Source organism: Poecile atricapillus, chromosome W (genome assembly GCF_030490865.1).
Source record: "Poecile atricapillus isolate bPoeAtr1 chromosome W, bPoeAtr1.hap1, whole genome shotgun sequence".
Lineage (NCBI taxonomy): Eukaryota > Metazoa > Chordata > Aves > Passeriformes > Paridae > Poecile > Poecile atricapillus.
The window spans coordinates 21845470-21868473 of NC_081288.1; the positions used below are offsets into that span (position 1 = coordinate 21845470).

The window sequence follows — 23004 nt, forward strand, 5'->3', positions numbered from 1 at the left end:
ACACACCTTCCTGGAAATTCAGGGATACATCTAAAATCCTTCACATGACCAATTCCAATAATTTGATGTACCACGATTTCTGAAAAGGCGCAGTTGTTCTGAAGCACCCTCTCCAAGCAAGGCAAGGAGGCGAAGTAAGTCCTGTGTAACACCGTGCGCAGGTGCTCCGGAGACCAGAACTGCCCAGGCAACGGGTCTCGTCGGGGTGGTGGAGGGATCCTTGGGTGACAGCGTGGGGTCACCTCCCTGCAGGCACGGCTGCCCCGTCCTGCTGACCGCAGGGAGGTCACCTGCTGCTCAAACCCTGCCTTTATGTTTTGCTTCAGCAAAAATCCTTCTGGCCACCTGCTGCGTGCACCCCCGCTGCGGCCACTATCTGCGTGATAAAACTTGCGATAGGGAAATCAGCCGAACAAGGCAAATCCCGGCTGCGGGCGGCACTCACTCACCCCGCGGAGACGAGAGGTGCGCTCGGCCGCAGCTCCCCGGGCCAGCCCCGGCCCCGACCGCCCGCGGCCTGCGGAGGCGGCGGGACGGGCCCTGCCGGGCTCACCCCTGCCACGACCGAGGGCTTCCCCAACCAGGACACCCCCAACCCCTCACGGCGAGGCGGGGCCGGAGGAGCCGTGCCCGCTAAGGGGCTGGGGCCGTGAGGGTGTCGTGTATTCGGGGCGAAGGAGCCAAAGCCGGCTCGGGGCCGAGGGCGTTCGCCGCGCGTTGGCCGAGGCAGGGGCGGCCGTTCCCCTCCGCCCAAGCCGCTGTTGGGCGTCGGCCTCTTCCGCCGCTGCCCCCGGCTCGGCTCAGCCCCGCCCCGAGCGGCGGCGGCGGCTCCTTGACCCCGGTGCTGTCCGTCCCGGTGGTGCGGGCATGGTCGTGTCCTGGGCGCTGCCCGCGCCCCTCAGCCCGGCGCAGCTGAAGCGCCTGGAGGAGCACCGCTACAGCGCGGCCGGGCACTCGCTGCTGGAGCCGTGGCTGCAGCCCTACTGGGGCTGGCTGGTGGAGCAGGTCCCGCGGGGGCTGGCGCCCAACGCCATCACCATGGGCGGCCTCCTGCTGAACTGCCTGACGGTGCTGCCGCTCATCGCCTGCTGCCCCAGCGCCACCGAGCAGGTACCGCCCGACACGGCCGGAGCCGCGCTGAGCCGGGCGCGGGGGCCTCGGCTCGGCCCCGCCGGTGCCTCCTGACGGTGCCCGGAGCCGGGGGGGCCGCGCCCGCCGCCGGAGCGCTGCCCTGTCACTTCGGGCTCCGCCGCAGCGACACGCTGAGTGACCCATCCCTTGACAGCGCTGCGGGCTTGTCCTGAGAAACCAGGGGGGCGGTGACGCGCGGCTCGCCCTTTGGGGCAGCAGGGGTCAGGCTGCAGACGGGTGTTAAGGTTGGAATGCCAAAATGCTGTAGGGATCATGTGAAAGGACGAGGTTCAGCGGACGAGCTGCGGCCCTTCGCTGCCCAGAGGGCCCCGCGGGGCCGGGGCTTTGGTGTGCTGGGCACTTGGCCTGCGCTGCACGCCGTGGTGCGAAGGGCACAGCCGGGCTCACCTGGGACGGGGGACCCCCGCCTCCCCCACGGCTCATCCCGCACTCCGTGTGCGTACCTCTGGCTGGGAATGGCACCCTCCTCAGGAGTGTGGCTGTCACACAGGGGCTGTGAACGTAGAAACAGCAGCTGGTCATGATAGAGGGTGCGGGATGTGCCCAGGAGAGCAGGGCTGGGCGACGAGGCACGGCTGATGCCACCTCGGCATCAGAGCTGCGCATGTGTTAGCTGACAGTAGCTCAGATGGTTCACGTCCTTGTGTGGGAAAGATTTAATTGCTTTAATTTCTGGAGGAAAAGCAGGCTTGTTAACGTGGGATGGTGCTGCTCTCACTTGAACTGCAGTGCCTGCAGTTCTCAGTCAATTTCAGGAGCTCCATCTAACTTCCCAGCCTGTTGCAAGTTTCCCATTGCAGAGTCTTTATGGTAGTTAGGGTAGGAAATAGCAGGGGGAAATTGCTTTATGTGGGTAAAATACCTTGAAAGGTGGCCGTTGTTTTTCTTGTATTCTGGTGGGCTTAAATTCTAACAGCAGAGGTCGGCAGTTGGTTGGGACTTTTTTAATACCATAGCTTTACCCTGATGAGTGTTCTTGTCAGAAAAACATTTCTTTTTCTCTAGTTGCTTTGCCTTTTGTGGTAGCAGAGTTATTTGTGGTAGGCATAGCAGGAAACTGATCCAGATCGAAATTATCTTTGGTTTGGTCTCACCCTAATCGCTCCCCTGATACACATCACCAGGTAGAGGCACTCAGGCATTGCAGGCAGTAGAAGGGAAGACAGAGATGACAGTGAATGGTTGGAAACTGCAGATGGGCTTCTAGTCAGACTTTCAGAATTAAAATGCCTGTGTACTGCTACCTTTAGCTTAGTTTTGTGATGAAAGTATCAGTTGTGCCAGATATGTGCCTGAATGCTCATTTTAGCTTTTTCTCTTTGCTATTCAAAACTAAAAGCAGAAAGTAAATTTTACTTGTTATTTTTCCCTTGTGGACTCTGGTACAAAAGAAATAAAGTTGTGGTGCAGATATCCAGAATTATTCCTTCCAGGAAAACTTTAATTTATTTTTTTAAATGTCTTTATTTAAATGTTGTCGTTTTTGTTTTTTTTTTTTTTTAATCATGGAAGCTGGATTTTATAAGATCCTACAGTTTGGACTATACTTTCATGTTCAGATATCAGTGTATCCTTTATAAATATGCAGCGTGGACCCAGACTTATCCTGTTGTTTTGTTTGTTGCCTCTGCTCTGTGAGAATAGCCCTGATTTTATCTTGCTGCATCATTTAGAAGCATCATTCTCTCTCCGGCTTGTTTAATGACTCAGCTTGTCTTCCGCCTAAATTGAGGTCATGTTTCTGGATGGCTTTTTGAAGAAGCTAAAACTGTTACAATACTAACAAGTGCTGCATGCACTTCTGTAATACCTACTTCGTAATTTTGCCTGGAATGTGTAGGCTGGAAAAGTGTAGGTGGAGCTGAAAATAATGTTAAAGATGTTTGAAACCACGGACTGAACTAATACCATAGTGCACTTCAACAGCACCTCTTTCCACCACGAACATGTCTTCATCACCTGATGGACAAATGAGAACTTGTTATAGTCTCATAGGTAGGAGCACTGAATAGAAGACTTGGATAAAATAACAAGCAGGTTTGGGTTTTGGTGTGGTGGGGGTTTTTTTGTGTTGGTTTATGTGGTTGTTTTTTATTCCCTAACCAACCTTAAGTAGGCCATATTGGTTAAGCCTTTATTGAAAACACAGAAGTCTTGATGTTTGTACAAACCATACAAAACAAGTAAGACTGGTAGTTGAAATCCCTTAGAGAGCAGCTGCTAACAGATGCTTAGAAAGGAGATCTTCCTTCCTATATTTTGGCAGTATACCAGAAGACTGTGGTTTAGCAGTTTCTTTGCAAGGCATTCTGTTTGGATTACTTACTTGAAAGGAACTGACACATCTGTTTCCCCTCACACACCTTCTGCCTCATGATTTTGCCTTTTGATTTAGTTGTTTTCAACCTGTTTCTACTTTCAGCATCCATTTTATCCTATTGCAGTGATTTCCATAATTTCATGCTGCTTATTCCCAACCCCAGTGCAATTAATGCCTCGAACCACAAAATGCTCTCTTGTTCTCCTAACATGGAGTCATTATCTCCCTACACACTATCCTTTTTATCTTCATCGGATCAGTAGCTACTAAAAGCCAGTTCGTTACTGACTAGCACAGTATGTTTTGGAATTATAAAATATTGTCTGCTTCACTAATGTTTCCTTGCCTACCAGGAACATGGTTTGTACCACTGTCTCCTGTAAATGCATGTTTCAACACACTCTTTTTTACAGGTAAGCCATTAGCAGGTTGCTCCCCCCAGGCATTGTTGTAACCATGATTTGTGTGTACATTTTTATCGAGTGTTTGTCCAGTTTCCTAATCTCTAATTTAGGACAGCAATCTATAAAAACAATATACAGGTGTGGTGGTGGAGAGGACACCACCTGCACATTTCATGTTCTGTGGAGCACTGAAATATTGTTTTCACTGTGACTGCAGCCTAGGTTGTGTTCATATTTCTTTTTCTTTTTTTTTCTTCTTTTTCTTTGACACTCATTAGGAAATACTTAGGAATGAAAATTCTTGCTGATATTAAGTAAGAACAGTGTGTATCTGGTGCATTAAAGTGCGAAAGGAGCACCTTTTAGGTGAGGATTTCCATTGAATCCCCACCATAAGACACTGAATTGTTTCGCTGTATTGCCACCAGACTTCTCTGAAGCAGCTGGTCAATTCATAAGGCTTTGCAGGGGTATCTTGCATATCTTTCCCCTTTCTGGGGAAAACTGGAAAGAAAACTGACTAAACATAATTGTATTTTTTAAAGAGGGAAAGGAAATTTTGATCCTCTCCTTTCATGGTTGCTTGTGGAGAGGTCTAGCTTTGGTAATCCTCAAGATCAGCCACAGGTCTCTCTAAAATCACAGAATAGCTGGATGGAAGAGACCTTTAAAGGCCATCCTGTCCAGCCTCTCTGCCATCAACAGGGACATCTTCAGCTAGAATTGGTTTCTCAGAGTTCTGACCTTAAATGTTTCTAGGGATGGGGCATCAACCACCACCACCTCTCTGGGCGACCTGTGCCAGTGTTTCATGACACTCATCATAAAAAAAAAAATAAATCTGCCCTCTTTTATAAAGGCATAGAATTGTAGACTGGTTTGAGAAGCTAGAATTTTAGAATTTAGCAGTGCATGCTAACTGTAATTATTACATTGTATAGAATTATAACTATTTGAAAATTAATGTCATAGCACTTACAGCATGATCTAAGCAAAGAACTGGGAACTGAGGAAGACAGGAAGAGAAAAGCATGGGTTATGGATTTGCTTTTTGGGCAGTGATAGTAAAAGGGGACAGGGGCCTCAGGGTTCTCCTGCAGAGGGCGAAGGGAAGGAAGGGAGGCTTGTGATGGCTAGCTCTGTAGAATTGTTCAAGAAATGGGGTAGTGAGTTTATAAAAGGGTGTCATACCTTGCTGAAATGTGCTGTTTAGAAAGCCATACATCTAGGGAGACCAAAAAGCAGGAAAGGGTCCAGGTTACTTCACCTGGCTCAACTATCAGCTGTTTGGAGGGAGAGAAACATTGGTGAGATGCTGTCTCTGCCTTTCTCTCTCTCTTTTAAAAAGACCTGAAAAAAACGTCAGCAAACCCAAACAAACAACCAAACCACCTCTAAAATGAAAGAGGCTTGCCAGAGGGCAAAATGAGGGAAAGATATTGACAGTTACAATATTATAAAGACAGCAGGCACACAGCTGAGCTTTGTGGGAGAGAGAAAAGAAGTTGAACTGGAGCAGCTGGTATGAGCAGGGAATGTGTGTGGAGGGGAGAGAGCGTGAAGGAAAAAGCATTACCTGACTTGGAAAAGAAATGTGAAGCACTGAGTGGAGTGGGAAAGTCAGCCAAAACTCATGAGTGAGGAACAGATCAGCTGTGAATGGGAGAAGGAGGTTATTTGACATGAAGTAAGAAGGTACAGGAATGCCGACACAGCTCTTTCAGAGAGGGCTTGTTGGAGAGACAAGGATCCTAAAGGAACACAGAATCCTTGGTATGCATGAAATGCACTTGCACTATGGTATGATTATTTGATTATTATTTTTATTTTTTTTTCATCCCTGCTGTCTTCCCTGGTGTTGTTGAGGTTTGAACAGCCCCTTCCTTCATCTTGCTGTTAGTACAATTGCACAGTGCTTTGCGTTGAACAGAAGCATGGGAAATGATCCATGTTTAGGGTTTTAGAGAAGGTGGAAGCCCAGTCAAAATGTCTCCCTCTATTCTGGATGTGATCCAGAGGGACTGTGTAAACTAGGGCAACACTGTTAGGTGTGGATTGAGGAAGTGAGATTATGGCTAAACATGATGAGTAATTAAGGAACTGAATCTTTAAATACTGCAAAAGCTTGGCCTGTTGAATTCTTTGGACTTGAGAGCTGTGCTTGAAACAAATTCTAAGATGTTTCCCTGACACATGTAGTCTTGTGCAGCTGTCCATGCTCTTTTGTGGGGTGAAATCATGGGAGCAGAAGAATGCCTGCTGTTCAACCCCCATTTTTTCCTGAAGGAGAGGCATGTCACACATACCTGTCAAACACTACATGTACATGGCTTTGTTTTGACATGCTCTGGGTCAATAAATGACCAATTCTGCTGTATCGAATTCGTGTGTTACAGGATTCTGAGGCTGTAGTATCTTCAGACATCCCTTTGAATTGAAGCAGAGAAGCATCCCACTCTCCCTCCCTGCCTCCTCCCCCTCAGGTTTTTTTTCTCTTCTAGTTCCCTGGGAATAGCACCTTGGTCTGGCCAAATAATACATTTGCTTGGGCAGGATATGACTTTGGGCAGAGAAAATAAACACCTCATCAGTGAAAAGCTGATAATTATTGGAAGCCTCCTGACCTTAATTATTTCTGCTCAGCCATGTCAGCATTCTCAGATGCTCCCACTTCCCTAATTTGAAAACCACTTGGGTCCAGTGTGGGAAGCCATCAGGGGACATCCCTGAATGGACAGCCAGGGACGTGAGAAGGCAAAGGAGATAGCAGCAGGAGCTGTATGGGAGGGTGGATAGCAGAGAAAATCCATGGTTATTTGGAACCTTTGGTGATTTGGAAAACTGTGTTTTATTGATTAAAACATTAGAGCATTCGTTAATCTGCTGAATGATAGTTGAACTGAATTTTGGTTCTTACCACTTTGGGTTAGATTTGAACTGACGGCCTAGGGATGAAATGTTCCAGATAGCATTTCTAAGCTCTCTGACATATTCTTTTCTTACTAGGATCTTTTTCCTTTCTCTTTAACTGTGGGAGATACCAATACATCTGCTACAGGTGCTAATGGATACAGATGATCCCAACTGGGAAGATGAAAATGCTCACTCTTCAGCCAGATCAGCAAGGGGCAGACAGAGTGCTTTAGTTCTGGAATCTGGAGGGACTGTTGCTTTGATTTTTCCCAGTCAGAGCTAATGCAAACAGACTTGGATCAGCCTGAATGATCATACCTGTACCATAACTTGCAACTGGAAAAACACTACTGTTTTGTCAAAGAGACCTATTAGGAGAAGTCTGAGATAAAGCTGATGTATTTGTTTATTTTTGTGTATATGGCGTTATCCTTGCTTTGCAAGAAGCTAAATGTAGATCTCAAGCTATTTTGTCTTAATAGAAGTATGTCGCTGTAAGGACACCTCACAAAACACTGCAGATGACCTTTATGGCACTTCACAGAAATATCGGTGATAAAATGGCAATGTCTTTCAAATACTCTTTTGAAAGACAGCAGTGAAACAGGTGATTTCTCAGGCCTTTCTTCTCATAGGTCTGGAGCTGCCCTGTTTGAGATTCTCTGTCATTCTCCATGTAACAGAGTTATTCTGAAAGCCAATGTATGTACTGTAGTAACTTTAGTACATGGATTCTATCACAACTAAAATTATCTCAGCTTCAACAAAGTCCTAGCTGTGCTTTTATGTTCTGAAGTACCCGAGTAATGGCTGACAGCCCTCTGTTTTTGAAGGGCAAGTGGAGGTAGCCACAGTTCCCCTGCACAATGTGAGACCGAGTGAGCTTGTGCTGTGAGAGACCCTTGAGATCTCTGTGCCTCCTTGGGGCTTTTGGTGATCCCCAGTCCTGAGGTAGCCACAGGCACCTCCTGTTCTCCACAGGCTCTATCCTTTCCCCTTCATTAGAGGAGTGGAACTTTTTTCAAAAGGTGGCTAAAAATTCCCTCCCTAGTTTAACCACATCCCCCAAGACAAGATTCCTTTGTGTAACTAGACTAAAAGGGAGAAGAAACCTAGGAAACTCAACTAATTCCATCAGTAAGCATCCAGCATGTATTGCTGTCATCACTTGACCTGGATTTCTATAGTGTGATCTTTGCAGGAGTTACCAAATACTAGTATATTAAATGTCCATTGGAATAAGAATATCTCCTCATCCTCTTTCACCTGCTTAAGGCTTCCTACATGATCCGTGATAACAATTTTTCTTGGTTTCCTTGGATTAAGGGAGGAGACAGCCTTGCTGGTTTTGAAGAATGTTTCAAGGTTTCTAGATTTTCATTTGCATACAAATCCAGAGCTTGCACCTAAAGTGATTTCCTGATTCTTTGCCTGTCTTTTCCTTCAAAGCTGGGTGAAGCAGCCAGCCATTTGACTTTGATAACAATGTATCAGCCAGCCTGAAATACATGAGGAACTCTTAAATAACAGAACTGTACTTTCCTTAAGCATGTTGCTACTTAGTGTGTTTTGTGACCAGTCTAACTGGAGGTATAACTTCTTTCTACCTCAAGACAATGAGTGTAATGATGATGAGACATCAGACTGTCTGGAGGAGCAGCTGCACCTCATCTGCATTCTTACTGCTGCCTTTGAACTGAAGGATGGCTGCCTTTTCCCTTCTTCCCCAGCAGTGACACTGAGTTTAGTTGAGTGTGAACAAATCTCAGCACACTGAGATCTGATCTCTTGTCTAATCTGCTTAATAGCCTTTACTGGTCTTAGGAAATACATGGACGCATGTTGGTCAATTTGTGCTCCAGGAGAGGAGTTGCAGAGGTGTAGTAGTACCACAGCAGCTGTCCCTGAGCAGTGAGCGGAGTGGGAGAGGATTCAGCTTTGTGACTGCTTGTGGGTGTTTTGCTTGTTTAACCTGCAAGTTGCATTTCCAGCATTTTTACCTGACTTTGTTTTCATGAACAGCACTTCTGAATGCTAAGGGTACCTCTGAAAACTACATGAGGCAAAAATGTTGCCTGTGCTTTGTTCCAAAGGTGTTTTAAATAATTTTTAACAAAACCTAATTCCTAGACAAAGCCAGACTGACTGCATATGAAAATACTGTTTTTGAAAGGAATGACTGCAGAACAGTTCCTTTGAACTGAAAAGTGTTGCTAATGTAACAACTTGGTTTAAAAATGATGATGTATATTACATAGATAGTTTCTCCTTTATATTTAGTGAGTTACTTAAGTTTTTTAAGCCCTGTCCAAAGTGCCTATGTAGTCAATTTTTGTGTGTTGGAAAAAATATCTTTCCCTAAAGGCTGATGTCTTTATTTGGTAAAAAAACTTAGTGGGTTTTTTAATATCTGTATGTTATACATAGGAGCAAATCATCTAGGTCATCTAAGTTTGTCACACAAACTGCTGGAAGCTTTAGTAAGTGCATTGACACTACTTTCTTTTTAAAGATTATTTTTATTTTTATAACATTTTTCAGCACAAAGAGTGCAAATAATTACAGAAATACTGTGGGTTTAAGGTAGAAAATAAAGTCAGTTGACACAGAAGAGGGGCTAAAGGTTTGGGTTTGGTTTTGTTTAAATAAATAGAAGAATCTGTGTTCCACTGGTGTATCTGGAATAGTTCATTACAGTAGTTATTACAATCCATGTGGAAATTAGTGTTTGGTTTGCCCATTAATTAAGTAACAAATAGCACAGTATAGTACAGTTTTGTAGTGAACATTATTTTACCTTTAATGAAACAGATTATCACCTAAGAAATTGGGAACTATGTGGTGACCTTTTATGTGAATCTCTTTCAGGCACCTTTTTGGGCATACATCCTGGGTGCTCTAGGACTTTTTATCTACCAGTCTTTGGATGCCATTGATGGGAAGCAAGCCAGAAGAACAAACAGTAGTTCTCCTCTTGGAGAACTCTTTGATCATGGTTGCGACTCTATTTCCACAGGTAGCCTTAACTTACTGTCACCCATCCTAGTTTATAAAAGTTACCTGTTTTCTGGACCAGCTGATTAATCACAGAATTGTTGAAGTTAAAAAGGACCTCTGGAGATAATCCAGTCCAAACCCCTTCTTGGAACAGGGTCTTCTAGGATAAAGAATTCACCATCTCCTGACCTTTGAATCCCTGGCCAGTAATTTGGGGTATTTTAGAAGTTCCTTTGGCAGATGTTGGGTAAGATGTATTGTGCTCTTACTTAACTGTGCGTCTTCACGTAATCCACTTTCACAGTAAGGTGCCAAAATAGGTTTGGTAATAGGGCAATCCAGCCTGGCACTTAGGAGAAGGGTAATTTATATTCCTTAGAAGAAATAGTTTTAAAAAAGTTGTGAGTCCTTAAAAAGTAAGCCTTGCTCAGTTTCACTTTCCATAACTGAGCTGCTATTCGTGCCAATGCCTGTAGTTCTTCTGTAAAGCTCAATAGCTGAAACAGTTGTTAAGAACAGGTATATTCTTTATGTCTCACTTCCCAGAGAAGAGCAGCTGCCTGTCTCCCTAAGCTTGGCCCTTCGGCAGAAGTTGTCGGTGTTGTAAAGAACATGAGATGACAAGGCCAGAAGGAGAGAGAACAACCACTGTAGGATAGAGGGCAGGGCCCTGCCTTGGCAGAAAAGGAGGGCTGTGTTTTGGTCTCTCCTGCTAGGATTCCCCCTGAGGGTCAACTACTCAGTAAAGTCAGTCATAGCATTACTTTTTTAGAGTGATGTAAAATGTCCTGTGTTTTTCTAATTTATTTTTTTAATTTCTCTTAACTTCAAGCAGAGAGGGTATATGACTAACATGTTCATTTCTGCTTTTCAGTATTTGTTGTCCTTGGATCCTGCATAGCAATCCGACTAGGAACAAATCCTGACTGGTTGTTTTTCTGTTGTTTTGTGGGACTGTTCATGTTCTACTCTGCTCACTGGCAGACATATGTATCAGGCATGCTAAGGTTTGGAAAGTAAGTAGGTATCTTTAGAAGTATATATGACTTAACATCTGAGACTGCTAGCTTCTTGATTTCAGTTTCTTCTTGGTTTATTCCCTGCTTTCTCTTCCTCTCACCTTCTTTCTCACCTCCCTTTCAATCTAGCAGACTAGTGTTTTACCTGACAAGAACTTGAAACTCTGCATAATACCAAGGACTTGTTCTTTTAGCAGCTGATTTTAGCTCTGTATATTTTGTTTGCATGCATTTGGCTCTTTTGTCTGCATATTTGTTGTCAGAACCCATACTAGCACCGTGCAGGCTCGGGGCAGAGAGCTCTTGTTTACATTGCAGACAAGTGCCCTGTGTAGGAGTAAGGAAAGAGCAAGCATCTGGGTACCTCCCTTTGTAATCTTACTGCCACAGAACCATTTCAGCCCCAGGGGACTCTAAATCGTACGCATTTTAGAGAAATTCCCCTGCCAATGGGTTTCCCTTTCAAAGACATCTTCAGTCTTCCTTGGAATGAACTCTCCACACCCACTCCATCCTCAAAGAGTTCCACAGGTCTATGGCAATGCTTGAAGAATTACTCCACATTTATTTGAGGGCCTTTTTTTAATCTGGCTCATATTTGCTTTGATGTTCTTTAGGTTTTGTGTTAGGTCAGTTACAGAGACTGCTGTTCATGACTTGATAGAATTTTTATCTGTTTCACTGCAGCATAGGAGCAGAAGTCATGACATTCATGTAGAAGACAATAATTTCAGTTCAACTGCTAATAGTGTGGGGATTGATGCACCCTCCTATAGCTGTGGTAGTGCCTGGCCATGGCCTTTCACCGGTTTTAAGCAATGAGCTGAGCTTCACTTTAGTATAATTACTTCTGAAAAGAGGAAAAGATCTGAGACTTGTCTGGCAGCAGAACTGAAAATAAGTGATACATGAAGGCTGTCCTTCTGCTAATCCCAGTCACTTGCTAAATCACCTCTTCATGGTCCTACTTAGCTCTGCCCTGCAAAAAGTGCTTTAGCAAATCAGCAGGCACACAGGCTGGTGACCAGCTATCCCTGCACACTGCATCAAATGGAGCTGGCTCTGTGATGTTGATAAGAGCTCATTTTTATTTGCTGGTAATGCATTTTACCACACAAACAGTAATTCTTCTGCTTGCCTGCACATCCTATTGTTTTTAAAGGACATCTTGTGCTTTAAACAAAAATAGATGTTTTACAGTGATGGCTGAAATAGGATAGTTTCTCTCCATGACAGTGGGCTGCTCTGAAGGGAGGTGGACTAGGCCATGAGTTCTGGTCTTTTGCAGGCATGACTGCTTTTCTATACCTTTTATTCTTGCAAAAAGCATGAGAATGATTTCCCCACATTGGGAAGGCACTTTACCACATAAAGATTTTGTTAAAAACTTGGTGACTTCTACTTTGACATAATGATAGTGCATAGTACAAACAGCTCAGAATGGTCTGGTGTTCCATGGTTATTGGTTAAACAGACACTTTTCCACAAGATAACCTATTTCTGTCCAGTGAAAAGAGGTCACAGTTTTTTTCAAGGCTCCCAATTTTGTTTCTCTTAAACATAGAAGTGTGAAGAAGGCTATATAGTATAGTTCTCTAAATATGATAGTACATAATAAGATGGATGGAAGTTTTCACTGATGCTATTTCTCAGTTAGCAGCACTCAATTTTAGAAATCAATCACAAATTAGACGTTCCTAGTGCTGATGGCCAGGAAGGATCAGAGAGCTGAATAATGTGACACTGTCAGGTTGTGGAATATTGTACAGTATTTGAGTAAAGTCTGGACTTTGATTTGGGCTCTGTTGCTACCAACAGCCTGAGCTGCTGTAAAATTAAGTATTAAACTTTGGTGCAACTTCAAGTCTGAGCCTTGTCCCGCCACCAGCAACAACAAAGGCAATGCACTTTAGAAATCCTGGTGTTAATAATACAGCATGCAGCCTCTGAACACTTGCACATGAGTGCTTTTGCATAAGGTAACCAGCAAGTTCAGGAATGGCTGGGTGGATGCAACACTTCATCCTTGGCAGAGAAGGAAGAGCCCACTCCCATCCCCATTGTCCTGTGACACTCTGTCATTGGACCTCAAGCCACTTCATGGAATGGGCAGAAAGTGAAAAGCCTACACTGGACTGGCAAACTGGACTGTTTCACCTTACAGTCCAATGAGCACTACAGCAAATAAAACTGAGGGAATACAACACCTTAGGAAGAAAAGGACTCCCCATTCTCTTGGCTTTAAGAGGTGATGAGGACTTCAGCTTATCATCTAACTGCAGTTTAAACTCTGGATCTTCTAAGAGTCACAAGATTGTGATGAAATTTATCATATTTTATCACTATCTTTCTGATGAAAGAAAAGAGTTTTGACTGAAATTATCAAGTACAGATAAACATTTTCCATTACCAAAGAGATGATTGCTATCTCCTTTTAAAAATCCGCAGTTTCCTATGCAGACAGGTCATGTGCTAAGTAAGTAGCAATACACATTGGTCATAATAACTTATAACAGCAAATTTATTCCAACTCCTAAAAGACATCTTCAACATTCATTACCAGTGTTTGCTGGTAACTTTAGTATGAAAATAAGGTACCTGCCTCAAAACTTTTGGTACCACAAAAAGTACTTTTGATATGCACTTTTTTTGGTCATAATTTTAATTATTTTTGTTAAAGCTTAAAAAGTACTGATTTTTTTCTTGAGTCTTGGCTTCATGGGAGGTTTCATCAATTAAATACAACAATAAAGAGTGGTCTATTTTGTCTGAGAACACAGAAAGGTGAAATATGGAGTCTGGACTTCATAGGGCATACAAGGCCACCTTTCCTAAAACAGCTTGTATGGAGGAAAGCATGATAGCAATTATATGTCCTCAGAAATATGACAAATGTTTACCTATCCACTGACTCAGTCCTCCCTTGTTTTGCAGGCTTTATCTGTCAAGTTTTTATTATGTGAGACTTAAAGAAATCCCTTCTTTCCTAGCCTGCTTGTTATAGTCTCTGCTTTTATATGCTGTGCTTTTAATGAAAATGTTTGATTGCGTTTACTATGAGCTTACCTTAAACCTTGATTTGATACACATCAACAAGTCTGTAAATTTGTGCAGAATTCTCAAATAGTTAACAATGTATTCATTAAAGAGTCCCCTTTTAAAATTATATGTACCCTGCTCCAGAAAAGGAGTATAGCTTTAATTGTAAATCTTAGCCAGAGATGTGTGCCTCCATATAGAGCAGCTTTCTCCATCAAGGAAAGTAATATTCTATATATATTTATATAATTTGAATAACAGTTACTGGGGGTTTTATTCCCCCCTCTGCTCCACACACACTTTGCACTTAGAGCAAAAAGTCTTGGAACTAAATCTCTTTTTTGTCCCCTCCACAGAATTGATGTAACTGAAGTTCAGATCGCCATAACAATGCTGCTCTTGATATCTGCCTATGGAGGAGCAGCAATATGGGACTATAAGGTGAGTGTGTTAAGTGCTGAGTTCCTGTTGAGTATTCTTGATAAGTGTCCACAGTTCCTGTGGTATTTGAAGCTACTCTGTGCAAGTACCATCAACACCTACTAGTTGTGTAATGTTGTTTTAGATTATTGTGTAAGTGTAGGTTATTTTAATGTCATAGTTAACTTAGATCTATTGGTGTGACTCCCAGTGCAGATTTATAGCTACACAGACGAAAAAAGGCCCCATCTGCCACATATAAACTTCTCATCTGGAGCTAGTACTCAACACATAAGCTTTAGAAAATAGTTCTTGTCCTGGCTTTACATGTTTTGTATATTTTATTGTAAGGCATACATTTCAGTTAAACAATTTATCTTAAAATTTAAGGATTAAATGAAAGGATCTAATGAAACCATGAAGCCAGGGGTTTTGGTTAAGTTACCCATATTTGTGTCAATGCAGATGTACTGATTTTTAAGAATTATGTTACAGTCATGTAACTGTAAATATTTCTATTTAAAGCATTGTTTTCTGTCCCAAAACTTTCCCTTATCTCTGATTTTCATTCTGACCTTTAAAGATGCACTTTAGTGGACAGTATCAAAAGATCTTCAGCCTTTTTAGGGCCTTTATTCAGAAATGTATAGTTCTGATTGATTATAGTGCAAAGAGCTGAGACTTACTTTTCCATACTATTGATAACCAATAGAAATTAACCTAAATATAAACCACCAAGAAATGAAAACTAGTTCAAAAGTTTACTCATCAATTAAGAAATGTTCAGCTAAACTTCATTTCCTTTCCCCAGCTTTTTTTCCTATTTTCAAAAAACTTGTTTTCATGCTGGAAAACAAAGTAGTTGCATTAAACTTAGATTAATTTTTTCCTCACTATCACCCTACTATCTGTGGTAGTTATGCTGTATCTCAAAAAACTATATATTCAAAAAAATATAGTAAATAGTTTCTGTTTATTACTTCTTTTTTTAATCCTCTGCTGCCTTTGGAAGTTTTCTTGAAACTGCAATTGATTCCAAAAGGTAACTGTTTAATTAAAATTTATATCTGGAGACTACTCATGATAGTCTCGTGATTTGCAAAGATACAGCATACAAATAACATGCCAAAGCATACAGCAGGCAGATGGTGTTTGTGTTTCCTGTGGATCAGTGTTGTTTTATCCAGTGGAATAGAAGGAACTATCCCTTTTCCTGCTTCCATATCATGGTGATTGATGGCAGTATTCTGTGTCATGTTCTTGCTTATGTGGTGAAAATATTTGAAGAACATACGAAGGAGGAGCAGAGTAAGATCTAGCTGAATTTCAAGAACAGAGCTTAAATACTCAGTGGTCGAGTTTAAGCATTACAAAAGATACTTGTTTTCTTAATAAGGAAACAAATTTTAAACACTGTTGTCCTGAGCTTGCTCCCAGGAAAGTGAGGGTTCAAATAAAACATTTGTTCAGTAGGTAAAAGTGGCTGCTTTAATCGCTTCTTAAAAAAGGTGTTGTGTGTTTAACTTTTATCTTTCTCTTGTTTTGTTGTGGTTTGTTTTTTCTTTTTTTGTTTTTGTTTTGTTTCTTTTTTTGTTAAGGTCCCTTTGCTGGGCTTAGAACTGAAGTTCTTTGCCATTATTGGCATCCTGTGTGGAACAGCACTTTCTTTCTTCAATTACTTCCGTGTTATCTTTGGTGGAGGGGTTGGAAAGAATGGATCTACAATAGCAGTAAGTTGCTCTAAAATACAAATTTATGCCCATAATTTATTGTGTTTCAGATGATCCATAAGGGTTTTATTTGTTTAAGCATTTAAGCAGATGGGCATGTGAGTGTTAGATGGCTAAAGTAAAATTCATTATCTACCTTCTGTCACTGTTACTGGATTTCTTCTGTCATGGGTAGCAGTCACTGCAAAGGGTACTAAGAGTAGTGGAGTAATGCTAATGGATTTTGACAAGTTTGGACAACTTTGGTTTTGTTTAACAGGATTTACAATATGTATAAAAATTGGACTTTACCGTATGACTGAAGTTTAAGACAAATTTTCCATCCCTTTACATCTTAGGGAACAAGTGTTCTTTCACCAGGCCTGCACATTGGACTGCTTATCGCTCTGGCCATTACAATTTATAAAAAGTCTAAAACTCAGCTGTTTGAAAAACATTCTTGCCTGTATGTCTTGACATTTGGACTTGTGAATGCCAAAATCTCACAGAAGCTGGTGGTAAGTCAGTCCCAAACCTCCTAAAACTAAACTGGTTTTTGGCTTAACACTTACTGGATCAGGGGGCACTGTTTTCCTAGTTTGCTTTTCTGTGTTACCAGGTTCATTGTGATCAAGAATCTGAACCAGACTCAGGGTTCCACAGAGAGATTATATGTGACACTGATTCAAACATGTATTTGCTGTTGAATGGACTGGTTTTGTTTAAGTTATTCCTAGAGATGCACTTTCTGTCGTTAACATCCTAACTGTGGTCTCTTAAGCCTTACTAACAGTGCTGTGACTTCTCATTTAATTATCTGAAATAAGAATTTGCTGTGATCATTAAAATGAAGAGAGAAACTCTTCTGTCTCTATTCCTCTTCTCGGTCTTTGCTTCTTGTACATGAAACACTCCTCAATGAATTAAAAAAAAGTTGCCTTACTACATATTTGCTATCATCAGTAATTCAGCCAGGTGCTTCTTTATCTCCAAGGATGACATTTTTCAAACACTAGAAAATAGGTATTCTACAGGCTTTCTTACTCAACAGTGAGAACAAGTGTTGCCACCTAAGGAAAGGTCTGCTTCCTAGTTAACTTTTGGCTAGGGAAAGCCAAAATTTTCAAGCTGGACTTGAAAACAATATTTCAAGTGGATAGAATTTGTTTTCAGTAATACACTTACAGTGTTACGGTTTGAAGACAGTGCTGGAAAACTAGAGATTGGAACCCCTGCAGATAGTTAAAATGCATGGGTATAGATGCAACTTCCAAGAGGACATTGCTGGGCAAGGATGTGATGCCTCTTTGTTGGTAGTTACACCAATCTTGCAGGGATGCAATTTTTAATTTATTTTTTTTTTAAACACAGGTGGCTCACATGACAAAAAGTGAAATTTCTCTTCAGGATTCTGCATTTATTGGGCCAGGACTTCTGTTTTTGGACCAGTACTTCAACAGTTTCATTGATGAATATATTGTTCTGTGGATAGCATTGGTAAGTGTTTTATACTTTTTGTATGGACTGTGCTTTAAGGAATGTATTTATAATTGTCCCTGTCATTCTGCTCTGCCATTTCTGACTTGCTCACATTTCTGCTATAACTGTGGAGTTCTAGGAAACCATGTAAACATGTTTTTGGGAGCTGACTGGTATGCTTTCCTTGGAATAGAGATGTGAAAGTAAATTTATCCAGCTTTCCTGAAATCACGCTTTAGTCCATGTGGGTTTTTTAAAGTCATTCTATGAACTGCAGATGAATTTTTATTTTTTTTTTATCAGATTTTGTGTTTAGTGCTGTTGGGGTTTTGTGATGCTTTTATTTTTAATTCTAAACTAGACTACTCTGTAGCTGTATGTTACAATGATGTATGTATGTTAGGCTTGTCACTTGGATAAATTCTGATTAAAGTATAGCATATTTATAGTAGGTACAATTAAAAAAATATATTTTTTTAACCTGTTCTGTTTTGTTCTTTTGAAGTTCATATCCTTGTTTGATATGCTGAGATATGCCTGTGGTGTATGCCTACAGATTGCCGCTCATCTTCATATACATGTCTTCAGAATTTCATCTCATCAAGCTCCTGCGCAGGTTCAAAACCATAATGACTGATTAAATAGGTCAAGAACAAGAGAAGAAGCAGTTAGGGGAATGACACAGCCTCTCTGTTTTTTGGGAAGACAGATTAAGCTTCTGAAGAAAACAATTTTATGGGAAAGTTCACTGTATTTCAGACATTACCAGATGTTAGAATTAGTAGATACAAAGTTCTGCAGATGCTGTTCTACTTTTGAACTAGTACATATTTCCCTGTGTTTCAGACCACAAATACTACATTTAAAAATGTTGCCATTTCTTGTTAGGTAACTTTAATTCTGTACTTCTCTTCTGATGAATGTAGATGCAAACCAAGGTGCTTCCAGAATTCGAAGAGGAGTTTCATGTTTCCCTAACCCAATTGTCTAACCTTGTAGCATTAGTTTCTAAAGTTTTGTTGGAACTACTCTGAAGTGGTTGTCAGATATACCAATGAATTCAATCCTGCGTTATTAAGACTGGTAAAGTGAGGCAGCCATGAGGTAAAAAATCATTCAGTCTCTCTCCTGGTACTTCTAAGGAACAAGCTGTCAGAGCAGTAGATAAAGGAGGTACAGCTCAGGAAAATTTCTTCTACTTCAAAGTATGTTACGAGTGCCTTTAGAATTCATGCATTCTCTAGTATCCAAGTACATAACATACTGCTACCACATAAAACTTTAGCTTGCACTTTCTTTCAAGGCCAGTTTCTGGTTTTGTGGTCATAGTAAAGTTAGTCTCATTGTACTTCATCCTCATCTAGACTACAAGTAGCTGTGTAAGGAGAGGACTCTAACTTCAGGCACCCTAACTTGTATCTGTAAGCCTATGCAAGTGAAGGACAAAGTTGATAAACTTCAATGCCTGTGGCTCCAGCACTGCAGCCCAGCCTTCTGTATTTCCCGCTGTGGTGTTTTTGCTGTAGCTGTGTTCACTTATATAACAATTGATTCTATTGTCTCATAGCTACCGCTGTACTCTATCCAAACAAAAGAGCACAAAACTGAATCATAAAGTAAAACTCTCCAAAACAGGAACTCAGGCCCAATATCAGCTTCTCTCTTCCTTTAAGAACACTGTTATCCACTGGGTAACATAATATGTCTGAGGGCTGTTGCCATTATAGAAAAGCTGAATTAACTTGTTATCTGTATGAAAAAATGATTATTTGCACACAAACCCTATAAGCTTAAGCTCCTTTCAAGAGGTACTATTTGAAGATGTTTTATGTAAAAATATGTTGAATTTAAGTGTGCATTACTCCTTCCAGCTGCTGATATGTACCTGAGCTTCCAAGTTAATGAAGTCCTTCCTGAATTATCCAACAAAGAATTCCATGGTTTGTTTTAAAAATATTACCACTGCATCTTCCTACCTGCTTATTAATTCAAAAATACTTTCTGAGGTGTTCAAGGAACTTTTAAAGTGGTGTATTGTCTGCTAGTTTGGAGGGAATAAAATAGCATCCACCAGCCTCCTGCCTAAGAAGAATATAATGAACCTTTTGAGGGATAACTGTAAGAGTTACTGCCAAACAACTACACTGCAAAATGACTAATATCAATTCAGAATGAATCCTACTACTCCTGTTTGAGGCTGGAAATGACACAGCCTCTGCACATGAATTTAGCCTGAACACAGGCCATGTTCAAATAGAAAGGAAGATAATGTCTATTTTTCTTTGGCTGAATACTGTAAGCAAATTAACCTCCTGATGAAAAGACACAGGCAACATCTCTAGAGTCAAATGAGTGGGTTCTCCACAATGGTGAAAACTGTGTCCTGGCATAGTAGGTACAAATAGTTTTGAGGATATGATTGAGGTATATGGATAATAGGAAATGAATGGAGAAGTCACTCGGGAAACCAGAACCATGACTGAATAGTAACAAACAAAACCAAAACCAGGAGGTAATGCTAACAAATAACCACCTGCTGAAGATCTGAAGCAGAACCTGTCACCTATTTCACAGACTCCTGTAACTGTCCTTAGAGGGCTGAGACTCAGTAGTTACTAATCAGCATTGTTACTGGTTACCCATGAGAGGCCCATACCGCTTCAGTGTAGCAGTGTAACATCCACATTTGTTCCTGTCCTGAATCCGAGCAGAGGCAGAACAAGAAGTTCTGTACTCGTTACAACCACATAGCTGAAGTTACTGCAAGTTAGCCACCACCAATCTGGCTTCCAGACCTGGAGAACCATCATCAAATGACTTGACTCTGACCTAAAAAAATGCTAGTAGGCTGAGAAGAAAAATATGGTTTTGAAACACATTGTTATGATAACATCACATTTTGTGTGTGTGGGTGTGTGGATGGTTTTTGTTTTATCTACTTTTATATTAAATCAAAGCATTAAATATGTCGGCAACTACCTAATTTTTAAAGGTAGATATTCAGGTGTTTTCTGTAAAAACAAACTGCATGCACACTAAGCCAATGGTTTAGTTTGTACTTATTTACTGTAATGAGGTACATGAAAGAAAAATGCTTTACCGTTAAAACTCAGGCTTCCCTAAATTTTTAGTCATTTGGAATTGCAAAAAATAATATTCCATCTCAAAGGCTTGTAATAGCCTGTACTAAATAAATGAGGTAGATTTCTTCTAGCAGTGGTTCTACAAAATGTAGACCCCAAAATGAATAATGTTTAATTATTGTTACTTGAGCAGATACATTAAACTCATCATTTAACTTAAAAAAAAAAAAAATCTGGATGAATTACAGTAGTTCATAAATCTCTTACTAATACAAAGATTGTTCAATGTCTAGACTAACAAAAAAGTTAACAAAATTTACTTTAATTTACCATAATACACATCATTAAACAATTCCGAGCTATGTCATACCCTGTGAATTTTTATAACAGCTAATATATCAGCAGACTAAATGTTGAAACGGTGAAAATCTGCAGCTTGTTAGAAATGCTGTTATTTGTACAATGTATCTAAAGGCCTCAAGTTATTATGTAAAACCTGGATAATGCATGTTTCATTAATTCTTCCCCTTGTTACAACTTGGTATTACAAAAAGTGAAACAACTTAAAACAGTCCAATGCTCTTGCAAGTGGATATGAAATTTTTAAAAATCAGCTGAACAGACAGTGAATGGTTTGGGGTCCATACTGCTCCCCAGTAATAAAAATTTACTAAGATATGTTCTTACAACAGTAACAGACAAGATTAGAACAATCCAGGAAAGAGCTTAATAGGAACCTTGAAACATTTAAATCTCAACATCCTTCTAATGCCTGTACTTGTATCATGTTACTTAGGTACATGTTGCTTCTCCACTGAGCCATCAGAATAACATGGACTGAAGAGACTTGCGAACAGTTGCCATCTCCTGCTGTTGCTGTCACAAGAAAAGGAGATAATGCCGAACAAATGCTGTATCAATATGACTCCTTTGAATTAAATTAATGTCAAATATATCATGTTAAATTGAATGTCCTGTTTTTGCATTTAACTAACTTCATAAATGTGATACTTACAGTGTCCATCATAATTTTCTTCTGCAACATCGCCATTTCCTTGCGAAGTTCATTTTGGGCACCAGCCAGAAGATTTTCATTGCTCTTCTCCAGCTCCTCCATGCTCTGAAGTTAAGGATAATATTAATTCAGAACTCCTCAGTGTCAAGGGGTTAATTAAAAACAACCAAACAAACCAATCGTTATTCATGCTACAATTTAATTTTTACAGTGATCACAGATAATTGATGAGTTTGTCACAAACTTGGCAGAGGAAACATACAGGAGTTCATACTCCAGTCTGCATTCCTATTCAAACAGTATGTACTCTGAGAAGAAAATAGAACCCTCCAGTCAGCCTCTGTGAGGTCTCAGCTACTTATTCTGCATTTCAATTAAGATAATAGTTCTACAAGAGGAGATTGAAGAGACATCTATCAGGAATTCCAGGGATTCAATATTATGACCACCTTGCAGGACTTTAAGTGAGGAGTATAAACCCCACTACAGTTCTTTGCACACTTCTCCCCAAATAAGCCAAATAAAACTCCCTGATTATCTTCCCTTTTTACATACAATTACATTTACCTCTGTGTATGTATCTAGTTGCATTTTCCTTAATTTGTATTTATTTAAGATTATTTGAGGCTTGACTTCTACCTTTTGATCTTCTTTGAGAAGAAAAATCAAAATAATACTTGACCTTCTGTTCAGTTTTTCCTCTTTGATGAAGACATTTTTGACATTTTGGAACAGTTGTTATTTATTAATGCTTCTCTAATATACTCAGCAAATTCTAACTATTTTAAACTAGGAGTTGCTTCATTTCAGATTTATTTTTATCAACTACCAGGCTTGAAAAAAACCCAAACCAAACACCATGCTTATCATAACTGAAATTTCAAAACCAGCTGTGAAATTACTTGAGCTGAAATTAAGGTTTGTCAGAAACTTATGGACTTGAATTTGCCCCATATACTGGGGGCCATGCAGCTGGTGAAGCCACATCTGGAGTGCTGGGTCCAGTTCAGAGTCCTGAGTAGAAGAGAGACACAGACATACAGGATAGAGCCCAGCAAAGGGTCATGAAAATGATTAAGGCATAGAAGATTTTTGCTTGTGAGGAAAGCCTTTAACTAAAAAAGTAAAATTTTTGTGTGGTTGTACTCAAAACAGTTTTGCTTCCTGTCTAGTATGTTAGTTACTTTGTTACAGAAATACCAAACTTCAAACACTGAATTAATACAGCTTTAAGTGATATGATAAAGATCAGCTGCCTTCCAAGAAAAAGATTTACCTTTAAGAATTGCTCGTAGAGTTGCTTAATGGTTTTCAGTCTCTGACTTTGAACTATTCTTGCCTGTTGAAAAACTTTTTGTTGCTGACGAAGCATATTCTGAAGCAGAAGCAAAAGAAAAACACAATTGCATCAGTTGTTAATCAGAGTTCTTGGATAGCAGACCAGTGTCATTTTT

The 23004-nt window shown here is 40.7% G+C and overlaps 2 protein-coding genes across 8 annotated transcripts in view; one reads left to right on the forward strand and one right to left on the reverse strand.

The window, feature by feature from the left end:
* LOC131591393 (cholinephosphotransferase 1) lies at positions 1-21461 on the forward strand. Of its 4 annotated transcripts, none has more exons than XR_009280353.1 (9): positions 11-1110; positions 9658-9805; positions 10661-10802; positions 14201-14285; positions 15863-15994; positions 16333-16491; positions 17345-17470; positions 17958-19392; positions 21332-21402. XR_009280353.1 is itself a non-coding variant. In XM_058862023.1 (9 exons), the coding sequence occupies exons 1-9, from the start codon at positions 868-870 to the stop codon at positions 21374-21376; spliced, it is 1191 nt and encodes a 396-aa protein (XP_058718006.1). In that variant the 5' UTR covers positions 16-867; the 3' UTR covers positions 21377-21458. The 4 variants fall into 4 exon arrangements, 3 of the variants coding, with proteins under 3 accessions (XP_058718009.1, XP_058718007.1, XP_058718006.1); XM_058862023.1 differs by having other exon boundaries at positions 16-1110; positions 17958-18068; positions 21332-21458; XM_058862026.1 differs by lacking the exon at positions 17958-19392 and having other exon boundaries at positions 1-1110; positions 21332-21461.
* Positions 21166-23004, reverse strand: part of LOC131591394 (synaptonemal complex protein 3-like) — an 8795-nt gene continuing 6956 nt past the window's right edge. For 2 of the 4 annotated variants that reach the window (XM_058862030.1, XM_058862029.1), the window contains 3 exons: positions 22827-22925; positions 21551-21655; positions 21166-21411 (listed from right to left, as the gene is read on the reverse strand). In XM_058862030.1, the coding sequence (XP_058718013.1) occupies positions 21358-21411; positions 21551-21655; positions 22827-22925 (258 nt within the window). In that variant the 3' untranslated portion in view covers positions 21166-21357. Of the gene's footprint in view, positions 21656-22826; positions 22926-23004 lie in introns of all 4 variants that reach the window. The other 2 variants (XM_058862027.1, XM_058862028.1) reach the window with 1 other exon arrangement.